The sequence below is a fragment of the Cryptomeria japonica genome, chromosome 4, assembly GCF_030272615.1.
Source record: "Cryptomeria japonica chromosome 4, Sugi_1.0, whole genome shotgun sequence".
In the NCBI taxonomy this organism is placed as follows: Eukaryota; Viridiplantae; Streptophyta; class Pinopsida; order Cupressales; family Cupressaceae; genus Cryptomeria; species Cryptomeria japonica.
In genome coordinates, this window is record NC_081408.1 from 137306824 (window position 1) to 137318250 (window position 11427).

Below are 11427 nucleotides of genomic sequence, written 5' to 3' on the forward strand. Positions count from 1 at the left end.
GGTATACAATACACCCTTGTAGTGGCATCAACTACGCATCCCTTCTCTTTAAGTATCACTCCTCCATATAAATGAGGATACAACAATATATGTATACACACACGTGCATGCGTGCGCGCGCTCACACACACACACACACATGAATGAGATTGAATCCCTTAAACTATGAACTAAAACCCTTAAAGCCAAGTTTGACATATCATGCATATATTTATGGACATGTCTATGCATAAGTGTATGTGCATGTATATGCATATATGTATGCACATGTGTGTGTGTACAATTCTGTATGTACATTTCCATACGTACACGTATGTATGTACATGTATGTTTGTATATAACTCGGTGCTGAAAATGAAACCCTTAAACCCAAGTTTGACATTTCTCAGGTGCATATACAATTCAATATATGTACATATATGTGTGTGTGTGTGTGTGTGTGTGTGTGTGTGTGTGTGTGTGTGTGTGTGTGTGTACACACATTTATGCATATACATACATGTATTTCCAAATACATATGTACATGTTTTTCACTATATGTATGTACATTTTGTATATATGTATGTACGTTCATGTATGTATATAGGGTAGAGGAGCCAGAATGTGCACACCCTAACTTTAGGGGTCCATGAGGCAAGCCACATGGATCCACATACCAAGTTTGACAGCTGGCCAAGCTGACTGTTGAGTTGCCTACACCAAATCAAAATTATGTATGTGCATATATATCAGGACAACAAAAGTAGTAGAAATAAAAAGTACTTTTAGGGGTGGGGGCCAGAAGTTGAAAGGCCCACAAACTAGCTACCACAAAGGTCTATATTCTATTCTTTAGGGGTGAGATTTAGTCCTATTATATATTTGTTGCATGTGATCATATCTTAAAATAAAATATACGATTTTATGTAGAATAGAATTTGCAGTTAAATATTAATATATTTTATATTATAATATAATTTATATATAATATTTATTATATTTTAAATATATCTATCTCTATTTCTTCATATTTTTTCTTTCATCTCATTCCATCTCTCTACTCATATATCTCTTCATTTGTCTACCTCTCTTTATATATGACTTGCTATCTCTCTCTCTCCTATTATATTTACTCTTCCATCCATTTGGAGCAAAATATCTGCGGAAGAGAATGACTTATCTACTATGTATCTTGCATTCTCTGCGACTTTCTAGAGACTAATGGGATTGAACTAGCTACCACAAAGGTCTATATTCTATTCTTTAGGGGTGAGATTTAGTCCTATTATATATTTGTTGCATGTGATCATATCTTAAAATAAAATATATGAATTTATGTAGAATAGAATTTGCAGTTAAATATTAATATATTTTATATATAATATTTATTATATTTTAAATATATCTATCTCTATTTCTTCATATTTTTTCTTTCATCTCATTCCATCTCTCTACTCATATATCTCTTCATTTGTCTACCTCTCTTTATGTATCACTTCCTATCTCTCTCTATCTTTCTATCTATCCATCTCCCATTCTCTTCTCTCTCCTATTATATTTACTCTTCCATCCATTTCTATCCCCCTCTTCATTCTCTCTTTATCTCTATGTCTCCACTCCTCTCCATATCCCTCTCCATCTTTATCTCCATCTCTATCTATACCTTCATCTTTATATCTCCTGGATCATAATCTCTTTACCCCTCTCTTTTTCACTTTTGTCTCCTCTGTCTCTCCCTATTTCTGTCTCTCTCAATTTTTTAGCTCAATTATCTTCCTTATTTAGTCTTTTTATTTCAATTCTATTTGGATCCTAATTTAGTGGCTTAATTATCTTCCTAATTTAGTGTTTTTATTTCAATGACGTACCTATTAACCTCATGTATTGCTAGTTCAGTCGTTCGGTAGATTCTCGCCTTTTGCAACCTCCCTATATTTATTGACACGTAATGTTCGGTACGAAGAAAATATGAAGCAGGAAACATCGACGAAGCCACATCTGACGTCTAAAATCGCTTTTGCCATGTGAATGTCATTATCACTGTCGGAATACCAAATCCAACAATAAGTTAATTCTGACTGGGCAGTCCGTCCAGAATGACTAATTTTTTTATGACAGCTACGGAATAGACTTTATGGTGAAGACCCCATCGAACCGTAGATCCAAAACTACTTAACGGCTCGGATTCAAACGTAGAGGAGACGCAACCAGAAAATTACACCACGAAGATTCTTTTTCCAGTCCCTTTCTAACGAGGGTAGATTTATTTTACTCGCATTGTATTTTTTTAAATTTAAAGACAAGTTTTATTAAAAGTATATGTGTTTTTTTTCGGGTCAAAATGACGTGAGTTTGAATTGAATATTGATTTTTTCATACTTTTTCAAATTGAATTGAATCTTGAATTGATTAAAATATATTGTATAAATAAAAGTAACATTAAAATCATAATTAAACAATTAAACCTAAAACATAAAAAATTATCTAAAACAAAAATCATAAAAGAAACAAGAAAAAATTGACTGTACACAACATTAAAATAAAATTTAAGTTCAATATTTGTAACACCTTAACCATTCGCACCACCAAAAGATGAGCCAAAAATAGAAACAAAAGTCAACACTTAAGCTAGCCAAGGGAGGTTAACGTCATTTATGAGCTATGGCCAACATACAACCCAACTCAAATCGCCATCTAGCAAACCAAGTCTAATCAAGCACTAGTAATCTTCAAGATACCCTTGGAATATGTGATTGAAGATTTTCTACCAATTTCTTTAGATTAACACAACTTGGGCATGAACATTCTTGAATTGATAAAATATTGTAATAAATTATTTACATCAAACTTTGATATCACCACGGTATCCAATTGATTCAACATACAATGGGCCATTAACGAAGAGCCACATTTATCCTCCTACTCAAGTTTGGAGACGAGACAACTTTTTTTCTCTTGTACAACTAAATGCTTTCCTATTCGTTCCTTCAGTTTTGATCACTCTCTCTCTCAAATGCTTTCATTTTGTTCCCCTCTCCCTTGTTGACTCTCTCTTTGCTTTTTGTTATTAAAAGAGGCATCCGAAATATAATGAACCTAACTTATTTTGTAAAGTTAAAACTGAGAAATAATTTTAAATCCAGAATTATGATACTCGCTATTAAAAAAAAAGAAAATAATTAAAATGAAAGATGATTTAAATAACTTTTACCCTACCATATAAATTGGAGATTAATTCTCTTTCTATTTTTTTTTTTAATTAATTCAATGCAAAACACTAAATTGAAACTGTAAGAATACAACTAAAATAAAAGCATTTGACCGTTGAAATCTGATAATCCATCCCAACATGTTCTATGTGCACTCATAAATTTACATGTTTACCTGCTGTACTATTGCATTTTAGTTTCTCAGTTGTTAAAAGAGACATCAAATGTTAAAAGCTGAGGCATTAGATATGGAATCTGCAATGGTTGCTCTTGTAGTTGAAAAACTTGGCAAGATGATGATAGAGCAGATAAATAGGGAGGCTTCACTTGTTCTTAACTTCAGAGAGGACTTTGAATGGCTGAGCACGAAACTTACAAGAATAAGAAGCTATCTCAGAGAAGCAGATCTCCGAAGTGCACACAATGAGTCAGTGAAAAGCTGGCTGCTGGATGTTGCAGAGATTGCTTTGGATGCAGAGGACATACTGGACGAATGTGCTGTTCAATCTGAAGGTACTGATAATGAAAGCCCCCAATCCTCTTGTGTTTGTGCTTTCAGCTATTCTCAATTAGTGTTCCGCCGTAAAATGGCACGTCGGATTAAAGATGTGAAAGAGAGAATGAGGTCCATTCTGAAACTTGATGGAGAGGAGCTGAAGCTTGTTGGGGATGTCACTCATTCAGACCAACCCTCTACAAGTACAGCACAGAATGTAAACTGGAGGGGTTTCAATATGATAGAGAGGGATTCACATCCAGCTGTGGCTATTGAGTCAAAGGTTGAAGAAATCCTCCACCTGCTCGATGACCCTGCTGCTCCTGTCATCGCCGTTGTTGGTATGGGCGGCGTTGGGAAGACATTTTTAATGCAAAATGTTTTCAGCAGAATAAAGGATAAGTTTGAGAAGTCAATCTGGCTCGCTATTTCTCAGACTTACTCCCTTAAAAAGTTGCAAGCTTCTTTGGCCATGGAACTAGATTTGAACGAGGTTGTCAATGAGAGGGTAGATGAGGTAAAGGCAGCAGAGCTGATTCATGGCCGTTTAGCAAGCAGAAAGTTCCTCATTGTGTTGGATGATGTGTGGAGGGCAACTGAGCAAGAGAACTTGGTATTGGCACTTGGCATTCCAAGGGGGAATAACCCTGAGAGCAAAATTGTGGTCACAACACGAAGCAGACATGTGAGCAGCAACATGATTGCTCGTGTTTATGAGCTGCAACCTTTATCAAAAGAGGAGAGCTGGAACCTGTTTTGCGCTTTTGCCTTTAAAGGAAATCAGCCAACACATCATCTTGAAGGGATTGCTCGTCAAGTGGAAGGGGAATGCGGGAGATTGCCCTTGGCTGTTAAAACAGTGGCAGCATCTCTGGCGAACACGACATTATCTAGGGAGTGGGAATCTAAATTGCAGCAGCTAAGAGCGGCATCGTCTACCGAGGATCCAATTATGCAGATTCTCAAGCTAAGTTATGATTCTCTCCCTGCTCATCTTAAGCCCTGTTTTGTGTATCTTTCTTTCTTTCCCGAAGATGAGGAAATAGACTACCAATATCTCATAAATCTGTGGGTGGCGGAAGGATATATTCCTCAAGGAGACGACCAACTAGACATTGGATGGAGTTATTTATGTCATCTTCAAAGTCTATGTCTGGTCGAGAGAGTACATGTCGTGGTCGAGGGAGTACATGACGTGGAGGTTGTTCCTGGTAAGGGTTTGTTGTATACAATGTTCAAAGTGCATGATTTATTACTTGATTTGGCCATTAGCATAGCAAAAGCAAGTCAATGTGCATTTAGTGTGGAGGAAGCCTTCAAGAAAGATCTCACTGTGCAAACAGGCAGGACTTGTCGCAGAATTTTAATGGGTAAGATAAGCATAGGTGATGATGATGTAGAGATAATGGTAAGAAACAGGGCATATTCTGCATCATATCTTCGCACTATATCCTTTTCAAATAATTCGGGCATTCAAAATATTCCACCAATCTTGATCAATGGTGCGAGAGTACTGCGTGTACTTGACTTGAGTAATACTGGAATCTCGGCATTGCCCACTTGTGTTGGAAATTTAAAGCTCCTTAGAGTTTTGAATTTAAGTTGGACAAATATTACCAAGGTACCAGAATGTGTAAGAAGTATTAAGGGTCTTCGCTTCCTTGACATTTCTTTTTGCAGCCGTCTAGATCAGTTCCCTGAGTGGATTGGTGAACTTAATTGCCTGGAACATCTGGATATACGCTCATACAGTGAGAAATCCGTGCCGAAAGGAATATCAAAGCTTGTGTCTTTACAGGTATTGAAATTAGATGATAAGAACAAACTATCTGTGGAAGACAATGACTTCTTACAGTTGCAGCATTTTGTCAATTTGGTCAACCTCCGTGAAGTGTGGATAAGTATTCATCACGACGCTGAATTGAAGAGTATAGAAGATGGCATCCTCGCCCCTTTGGTGAAGATGCGTGATTTGGCAATATTCAATTATGCTAGATATGAAGTATCTTGAATGCCTTTTCCTAATCCAGTTTGCAGTGCCAAATTGGATATGTGGTTTCTCAAATCTGATGGATTTGACTTTATCGAATTGTCATCGTGTTGAATATCCAGCACTAGAAATCATGCCCAACTTAATAACATTGTATTTAAACTTGAATAGAAATTGCAAGGCATTGCCAAAAGGGTTTGGGAAGCCCGGGGGATTTTCATAATTAATGACTTTGAGGTGTTGGAGGAGTTGCCAGAATTAGAAGATGGAGCGATGCCACGTCTTGAGATACTAGAAGTACGCTCATGTGAGAATCTAAAGAAACTTCCATGTGGATTAGAGCTCTTGAAAAGTCTCAAAGAGTGTGGCTTGTACCGCATGAAGGTGACACAAATGTCTGAGAGTAGGGAATTATTGAAAAAACTGAAAGCCAATAATCCCAATGTCAAAATTTACAGTCTAGAAAACTGAGGTTGTAGAATGCTGAAAAGCAAAAGGTGTATTTTTTATAATTTCCTTTTATAATGTAAATGATTGTTTCATTGTGTATGATTTATATAAAAAAAATATTTTAAAGATATTTATAAAGTTCAAAATTTGAAGATAAATATATAATGAATATTTATGAAACAAAAGTACATTCAAAATCACTTGATATTTTTAAAAATAAAATAATATAATTTATAGCATGTTCATCATTCTTACTACTATAAAAATCATAAATATATCTTTTAACAAATATAAAATATCAATCTTAAATTATCAGATTTAATTTAGAGTTGTTATTTTATTTTAAAATTATTTGTTTAAATTTTATTTTAAAGTAATTTTTATTGATTAAAATTTATTTAGCTACTTAAGAGTTACTTTATATACTTACAATATAGAGAGTTTTTAAATATATCTTTATATTTTGCTTTTAATTCTTATTTGAATTATTGTTTAACTTTATAATTATTTACATTTACTTTATCTATTTCATAGTTATTATATAGTTTTAGTTTTCTAAAAAACATGTGTTGGTAATGTTTTAGTTTTCATGTATATGTAAATAATGTTGTCTTATTGTTACAACCTTTCAATGTAATGATGAAAATTGTTAGTTTACCTAGTAAATGTGTTATGTAAATTTAATAATTTATCAATTGTGTTGAGAATTTAATATTTGGCTTGTCTAAGAAAACGGGTCGGTGTAAAAGCCTTTATAAATTTTATTGAATAATCTCGTCATATAAAATATCCAAACATAATATAGTTTCTATGTACATCCAAATTATCTACAAATTTAATTCTCAATTTTATTTCTATGTTTGATCTTAGAGCTTACAATAGTATTGGACCTATGGGAGGCCCTAAATTTTTACTGAAGTGTTGCTCCTTTTGATCCTCAATATCCATACCAATTACTATAAGTTGTTAAAATTTCCAAAAGACTTTATGGACAAAAGTGTTTTGGTCAATTTTTTGTGTTTATATGACTTTGTGAGGTTTTGGTGGACTACTAGACTTATTTCTTTTATCTAATGCCTCATTCCTACATCCATTCTCATGTAGAATCTTTGTACACGCTATTTGGTCTCATTTTCTCTCTACTTTTGTTCATTTACTTATTTGTTAGATTCTAATGTTCAACCAAACATCGAATATTCCCATCTACCTTTGGTTTGCTCCCTTTGTGGACATTTTTGGTTTGCCAAGATATCGTCCTTCTTAGGTTTCCTCATCTTGAAATCTCATCCTCTTTCATTCTGAATCCTCATAAAATTTTTAGTCCTTCCTTATTTCACCATTGTCATCTTACAAAGTGAATCTAAACATCTTATTTCTCCTCACATCTGTTGCACATATAATTTTATGTTGTCATTGATGTTAAACTTTTTGGTGGGCCAAATTTTGGCTCATAATTGATCTGATTGATCTAATTGGTCTAGATATTTTGTTGAAAGTGATATGATGCAGAGGTGTATGAATGTCTTGCATATTATATGTAGTATGCTGGTAAATATCTATGATGATAAAATAAGGTGCTTTCAAGACTATGTGGATATGCTATTTTTGTTTAGAATGAGCAAGTTATACATCAAATCTGGACATATTGGTTTGTAGAGCAATGATGAGATGACACTATGGTGTAAGTATGTATAGGTGATGTGTGGATGTGTGGAAACTATGTGAAGGTGTAGTGGATGGAAAATATTGATGGTTTGTTGTGTTTTTGGATGATTGATGACTTTTTGCTTGGTCAAGAAACTCTATAACTATTTCAGGTTACTACTTTGGTGAACAACATCTTTGTCTATGTATTAGATGGATGTGTGGATTGTATTTCATGCCTTTTAGTTTCTAATTTTAGTACGTCTTAATCTAATTTTGGGTTTTCCAACCTTGGATTGTCTAATCGGTGCCTTTTCCATTCTCAATCCCCATAAATTTTTAATTCTATCCTTATTTCACCATTGTCGTCTTACAAAGTGAATCTAAACATCTTCTTTCTGCTCACATCTATTACTCATATAAGTTTATGTTGTCATCGATGTCAAACTTGCTGGTATTCTAGAGTTTGACCTGGAACTGATCTGATTGAGTTTTGATATTGGCATCAAACTTATTGGTGGTCTAGATATTTTTTCAAAAGCGATATGATGCAAAGGTATATGAATGTCGTGCAGATTATTTGTAGTATGGTAAATATCTATGATGATAAAATAAGGTTCTTTCAAGACTATTTGTATATGTTATTTTTGTTTGGAATGAGGAAGTTGTGAATTGGATCTATGTGTGGACATATTGGCTTATGGAGCAATGGTGAGATGACACTATGGTGTAAGTATGTAAAGATGATGTGTGGAAACTATCTAAAGGTGTTGTGGATGACAAATATTAATGATTTGTTGTGTTTTTGGAAGATTGATAACTTTTTGGGTTGGTTGAGAAATTATATAACTATATCTTGCAGATTATATGTAGTATGATAAATATCTATGACGATAAAATAAGGTGATTTCAAGACTATTTGTATATGTTATTTTTGTCTAGAATGAGGAAGTTGTACATCAGATCTATGTGTGGATATATTCGCTTGTGGAGCAATAGTGAGATGATGCTATGGTACAAGTATGTAAAGATGATGTGTGGATGCGTCGAAACTATCTAAAGGTGTTGTGGATGACAAATATTAATGGTTTGTTGTGTTTTTGGAAGATTGATGACTTTTTGGGTTGGTTGAGACATTGTATAATTATTTCAAGCGACTACTTTGGTGAATAATATCTTTGTCTATGTATCATATGGATGTGTTGATTGTTTTGCCTTCCTTTTAGTATTTGAATTTAACACATCTTCATCCAATTTTGGGTTTTCCAACCTTTGATTTCCTAATCAACCTCTTTTCCTAACTTTGGAACCAAGTCCTTTTTCCATTAGTTCTTGAAACATCCGATCAACCAATTCCTTAAAGTGGTAGATGTTAGCAATGTTCAAAAATTATTTTAAGGCCCTAGCCCCCTTTGTAGTTGGCATATCGCAACTCATCAGAATAAAATCACTCACAAGTCTATAGTTCCCGAGTTCTATTTTTCTCTGATTGCCCAACATTCCACTATAGATGAGTCATAGTAGTAAGTAAAAGGCCTTCACTTGTCTATATGTTATTGGCCAATCAAACTATTTAGGAACTTATGCTCACACATTTCAAATGGTTCTATGGTTCCAATCTTTACCGATGGCTCATTAACCAACAACTCTTATTTTTAGGCACATTTTTAGCCGTGACATCAGCAAGCTAAAGTATTAATGAGTCATAAGTATAAAAATTAAATCAAATTATGGGAAAAGTGTTGACACACTTTACAAAGAGAATGTCAGTTTATTTTGTGAGTTGGATAATACGATATGTCATCGTAAGCATGCAAGTCTTAATGGCTCCATGCATACTATAGAGCTACCATCTTTGGGAAAAACTTTTAAATATTATGTGTTTTGGGTGGAAAATGGAAATTAGTCTAAAAGTCTATATTAATAGTGAATTTTCAAGCACAGGAAAATAAGGTTTAAGACAAAATTATTCTTTCTTCCCTATTACTTTGGTAATACTTAAAGCTTTGTGAGTGAAATTAGGAGGAAGTCTTCTTTGCTACGCTCATTACTTCATATCTTTCTCTTTCTCTACATTTTTTATCATCAACTTAGTTCCCACTATAGTTACAGAAGCCCTAGCTCGTCTTCTCTCATGTAAGATGAAACCAAATATGTGTGAACCTACTATAGGAAGTGCCTTAGATGAAGTGAGAGACATAGACATGGGGGACACTCATCTCCGTGATGTCTTGGGAAGATTACAATATCGTCACAGGTCACACATTACTTAGAAAATCGTAGATAGTGATCTCTTACAAGCTAGAGGTTTCCCACCAATCTTTGCATGTCTAGACAACAAAAGTAGTAGAAATAAAAAATACTTTTAGGGGTGGGGTCCAGAAGTTGAAAGGCCCACAAACTAATCTCTGAAAAGACTCTTGTTTACTACCTAATGCACTCACATGTAATGTGATGATTGGGCCAAGGTCTCAACAGTTGGAACAAGAACCCACAAAGCTTCAACAATTTGAACAAGAACCCACATAGATTGAACAATACATTACAATATGTACAATTACAAGCTTTACATGGATTGTGTATAGAACAGGTGAATGCCACTTTTCCTCACACTGCTATAATCAACCAAGTGTTGCAATGGTTAAAAAATATCCATCATCTTTTGATTACAATTGTCACAATCCTATACCATGAGAACATGCAATCATTTAAGGCCTTTGTACTCATGAGTTATGCTGCACCGAAACATTCAAATCGAATGGTCCGTGGAACACAATTCACAAGTATAAAGATCTTCAAATGGTTGTGTGCTCTCGTTGTAGTCAATCATGGAGATAAATACTCATAAGATGAAAATAATGTCTTCAAGTCAGGAGTATTGGATGTTGCAAGCCTCAATAAACACGAGCCCTTAGGTGTATGTAAGGAGAGGTGATGCATAGTTAATGCCACTAAACTACAAGTTTGAAGGTGGTGAAGGGATATTTTGGTGGAGAAGGTGGTCATTTGAGTGTGCATGTGGCTAATTGCCTTCCGACCACCCCGTTCCATATAGAAGTAAATCATAAAAGGTTTTGGGTTTGCGCCTGGCCATCTTCTAGTTGAAGCATCGAAGTGGCTTAATTTTGACAAGTTGGGGAACTGGTCATTGGACACATGGTCGAAAAACTGACTCAACATCCACAATTTTCATTTGTGGTAGCCAACTCAATTGTGGAAAACTCATGACTTCAAGTAATGAGAACTTGAATCCTTCTAATTGATGCAAAATGAAGCATGTAGTTGTTGACAACTTTTCTAAATCATCCCATTACATGTTATGAATTGCATCTACAGGCAAAACATAGAAAATGCACAACATTGGAAACAAAAAGTAGTCATTTGTTGACATGCTCAAAATAGGAAACAAAAAGTAGTCATTTGTTGACATGCTCAAAATTAGAAACAAAGAGTAGTAATTTGTTGACATGCAAATAATTGGAATAAAAAAGCATGCATTTGTTCATAACTTTCTCAATCATCCCATTACATGTTGTATATTGCATCAACGTACAAAAAGATACCAGAATTCATGTCCAATAATTATCTTTATTACATATATTTGTAGTTCTTATGTGTAACTGTAAATCAGATGGCCAAAAAATAAAATTAGATATGTC

The 11427-nt window shown here is 34.3% G+C and overlaps 1 protein-coding gene across 1 annotated transcript; it reads left to right on the top strand.

Moving 5' to 3' along the window:
• Window positions 1-3435: 3435 nt before the first annotated feature.
• LOC131046650 (disease resistance RPP13-like protein 4) lies at window positions 3436-6145 on the top strand. Its single transcript, XM_059218910.1, has 2 exons — window positions 3436-5686; window positions 5846-6145. The coding sequence occupies exons 1-2, from the start codon at window positions 3437-3439 to the stop codon at window positions 6143-6145; spliced, it is 2550 nt and encodes an 849-aa protein (XP_059074893.1). The 5' UTR covers window position 3436.
• The last annotated feature ends 5282 nt before the right edge of the window (window positions 6146-11427 follow it).

Coding starts and splice junctions, on each gene's coding strand:
- LOC131046650 (XM_059218910.1), top strand. CDS start 3,437: ATGGAATCTGCAATGGTTGCTCTTGTAGTTGAAAAACTTGGCAAGATG. Junction 5,687..5,845: donor TCAATTATGCTAGATATGAA/GTATCTTGAATG, acceptor AAACTTGAATAG/AAATTGCAAGGCATTGCCAA.